Source organism: Pygoscelis adeliae, unplaced genomic scaffold (genome assembly GCF_000699105.1).
Source record: "Pygoscelis adeliae isolate BGI_AS28 unplaced genomic scaffold, ASM69910v1 Scaffold294, whole genome shotgun sequence".
Taxonomy (NCBI): Eukaryota; Metazoa; Chordata; class Aves; order Sphenisciformes; family Spheniscidae; genus Pygoscelis; species Pygoscelis adeliae.
Window position 1 is genome coordinate 1,883,104 of NW_008824722.1, and position 2,317 is coordinate 1,885,420.

General features: G+C 55.4%; 1 protein-coding gene across 1 annotated transcript in view; it reads left to right on the forward strand.

The window, feature by feature from the left end:
- The window catches only part of ABCC2 (ATP-binding cassette, sub-family C (CFTR/MRP), member 2), a 19,022-nt gene that overhangs the window by 2,838 nt on the left and 13,867 nt on the right, over window positions 1-2,317 (forward strand). The window contains exons 4-7 of the mRNA XM_009323318.1: window positions 559-693; window positions 1,110-1,232; window positions 1,530-1,585; window positions 1,829-2,060. Coding sequence (XP_009321593.1) covers window positions 559-693; window positions 1,110-1,232; window positions 1,530-1,585; window positions 1,829-2,060 — 546 coding nt within the window. The remainder of the gene's footprint in view (window positions 1-558; window positions 694-1,109; window positions 1,233-1,529; window positions 1,586-1,828; window positions 2,061-2,317) is intronic.

Below are 2,317 nucleotides of genomic sequence, written 5' to 3' on the forward strand. Positions count from 1 at the left end.
CACTATTTCTGATACAGGCCAGGATGCCGTTGGCCTTCTTGGCCGCCTGGGCACACTGCTGGCTCATGTTCAGCCGGCTGTCGACCAGCACCCCCAGGTCCTTTTCTGCGAGGCAGCTTTCCAGCCACTCTTCCCCAAGCCTGTAGCGCTGCATGGGGTTGTTGTGGCCGAAGTGCAGGACCCGGCACTTGGCCTTGTTGAATCTCATACAGTTGGCCTCGGCCCATCGATCCAGCCTGTCCAGGTCCCTCTGCAGAGCCTTCCTACCCTCGAGCAGATCAACACTCCCGCCCAACTTGGTGTCGTCTGCAAACTTACTGAGGGTGCACTCGATCTGAATGTCTTCCTGAAATAAACCTTCACCCTGTGCAACTAACTCCGAAGCTTATGTAGGGTTGGCAGTGACCTCAGGCACTGGGAGCTTAGTGTCTTCAAGTCAGAAAATTCCAGCAGATCATGTGTGTTGGTGTCCCGGGACACATGCTCCAAAGGCACGTTTAGAGTCCAGACCTAGTTCTGCAGCCCTACCTGAACCTCTGACTGTTTTCTTTCCCCCAGCTCCTGGTCCTGCTGATCCATGATGCGCGACGCTTCTGCTTGTGCAGAGATTCGGGGATACTTTTCTGCTTCTGGACACTGTCCCTACTCTGTGGGATATTGCCATTCCAGTCACTCTTCCGGAGAGCCATGCAGGTTGGGTTTGGCAGGAAGCTCTGCGCTTCCCCATGGTCTTGTTCTGTCCCCAGAGAAGGTCCCTTCAGACCTCATCTCTTGACAAGCTCTCAGTGGTATCACTGAGGTCCCAGCTGCCCTAGGGACCCTGGAGAACCAGAAGAGACCTGAGAAGGAATGGGTCTGAATTCATCCTGTCTCTTTGGGGAAGCATAAGCTCTCCAGTACCAATTTCTCCCCTTATGGACTTATGGGAAGAAGTCAGGGAGAAGCCGGGAGGGGTGGCGAAGGGAAGCTGAGCCAGGACCCAGAGCGAGTTTTGCACTGCCCTGTTGGGCTCAGCCATGTTCACTGTCCTGAGGATGGATCTTGCCTCTGAGGGCCAGGCGGCCTTGAGAAAAGCCCCAACAGTCACCCTGGGTTCTCCATTTCTGCAGGCACCAATCTCCGACGTGCCACGGTTTGTCCTTTTCTTCATCTTCTACGGGCTCCAGCTGCTGCTCTTTCTTGTCTCGGGTTTCTCAGACGTTGCCCCAGAAACAAAGGAAATCAGGAAGAAGGTGTGAGGTCCATGTGGGAGTGGGCTTGGGGTACCACATCCCAGCTGGTGTTGCGTGGGGCAAGGTGGGCTCCATGCAGAGACTCCTCCTGGACCCTGTGGGAGGGAAGACCTGAGGGCTTCAGCAAGGGGCACAGCGAGAGCTGGAGCCTGCAGCCTGGGGCATCTGCATGTGTGTCCAAGGGGGCTGCTTCTGGCTGCGAAATGGGGTTCCTGGGGCTGGAGCTGGCACAGTTTGAAACCTCTGGGGTTGCTTAACGGTTGGGGGTGCTGAGTGCCACTTTGCTTTGTACCCTAGAACCCAGAGGTGACAGCCTCCTTCCTGAGCTCCATCACCTTTGAATGGTACACTAGGTGAGCAGGGCTCCGTGAAAGGTTGGGCTGGTGAAATGCTGGGGTGCTTTAGGGCTGGGCCAGTGCTGTTTTGGGGAGCCTGCAGCACAGGCTGCTTGGAGTTAGTTGTGAGAGGCACCATGTTTGGTGCAGTCTGTGCAGCCTGAGCTCATGCTGGGTGTGAAGGCTCTGCATTTGCAGCAAGGACTCTCCCTCGGGCGTAGTGTAGGAGAGTTGCTGAGGGGAGATTTCTCTGCCCCACAGCATGGTTTTCAAGGGCTATCGCAAGCCCTTGGAGATAGAGGATATCTGGGAATTGAAAGGTAAAGACAAGACGCAGGCTATTTACGCTGTTTTGGAGAAGAACATGAAGACTGCAGTGAGGAAGGCCCAAGTAGAACTGGAGAAACGGAAACGCAAGAAAAGATGCCGGGAAGGTGACCCAGACCATGGGAACAACATGAGCAAGGCCCAGAGCCAGGACATCCTAGTGCTGGTAAATCCTTTCCTACTCTTGGCCTTTCATGGGACTGAGAGATCCAGGTCCAGCCTTGGGGAGTAGGGTCACCTCACCTCCCTGCAGCCCCCTTTGCTGGATTTTCCCCTCTTTGATTCTGCAGGGCCATGGGCAAGGATGGGGGAACCCATGACAGGGTCTTCCCTGTCCTCGGTAGATCCCCATGTTTTGAGAGACCAAGAAAGTCACCATCCTTCTGCCCTACAGGAGGACAGAAACCACCCTCAAATCTGCAG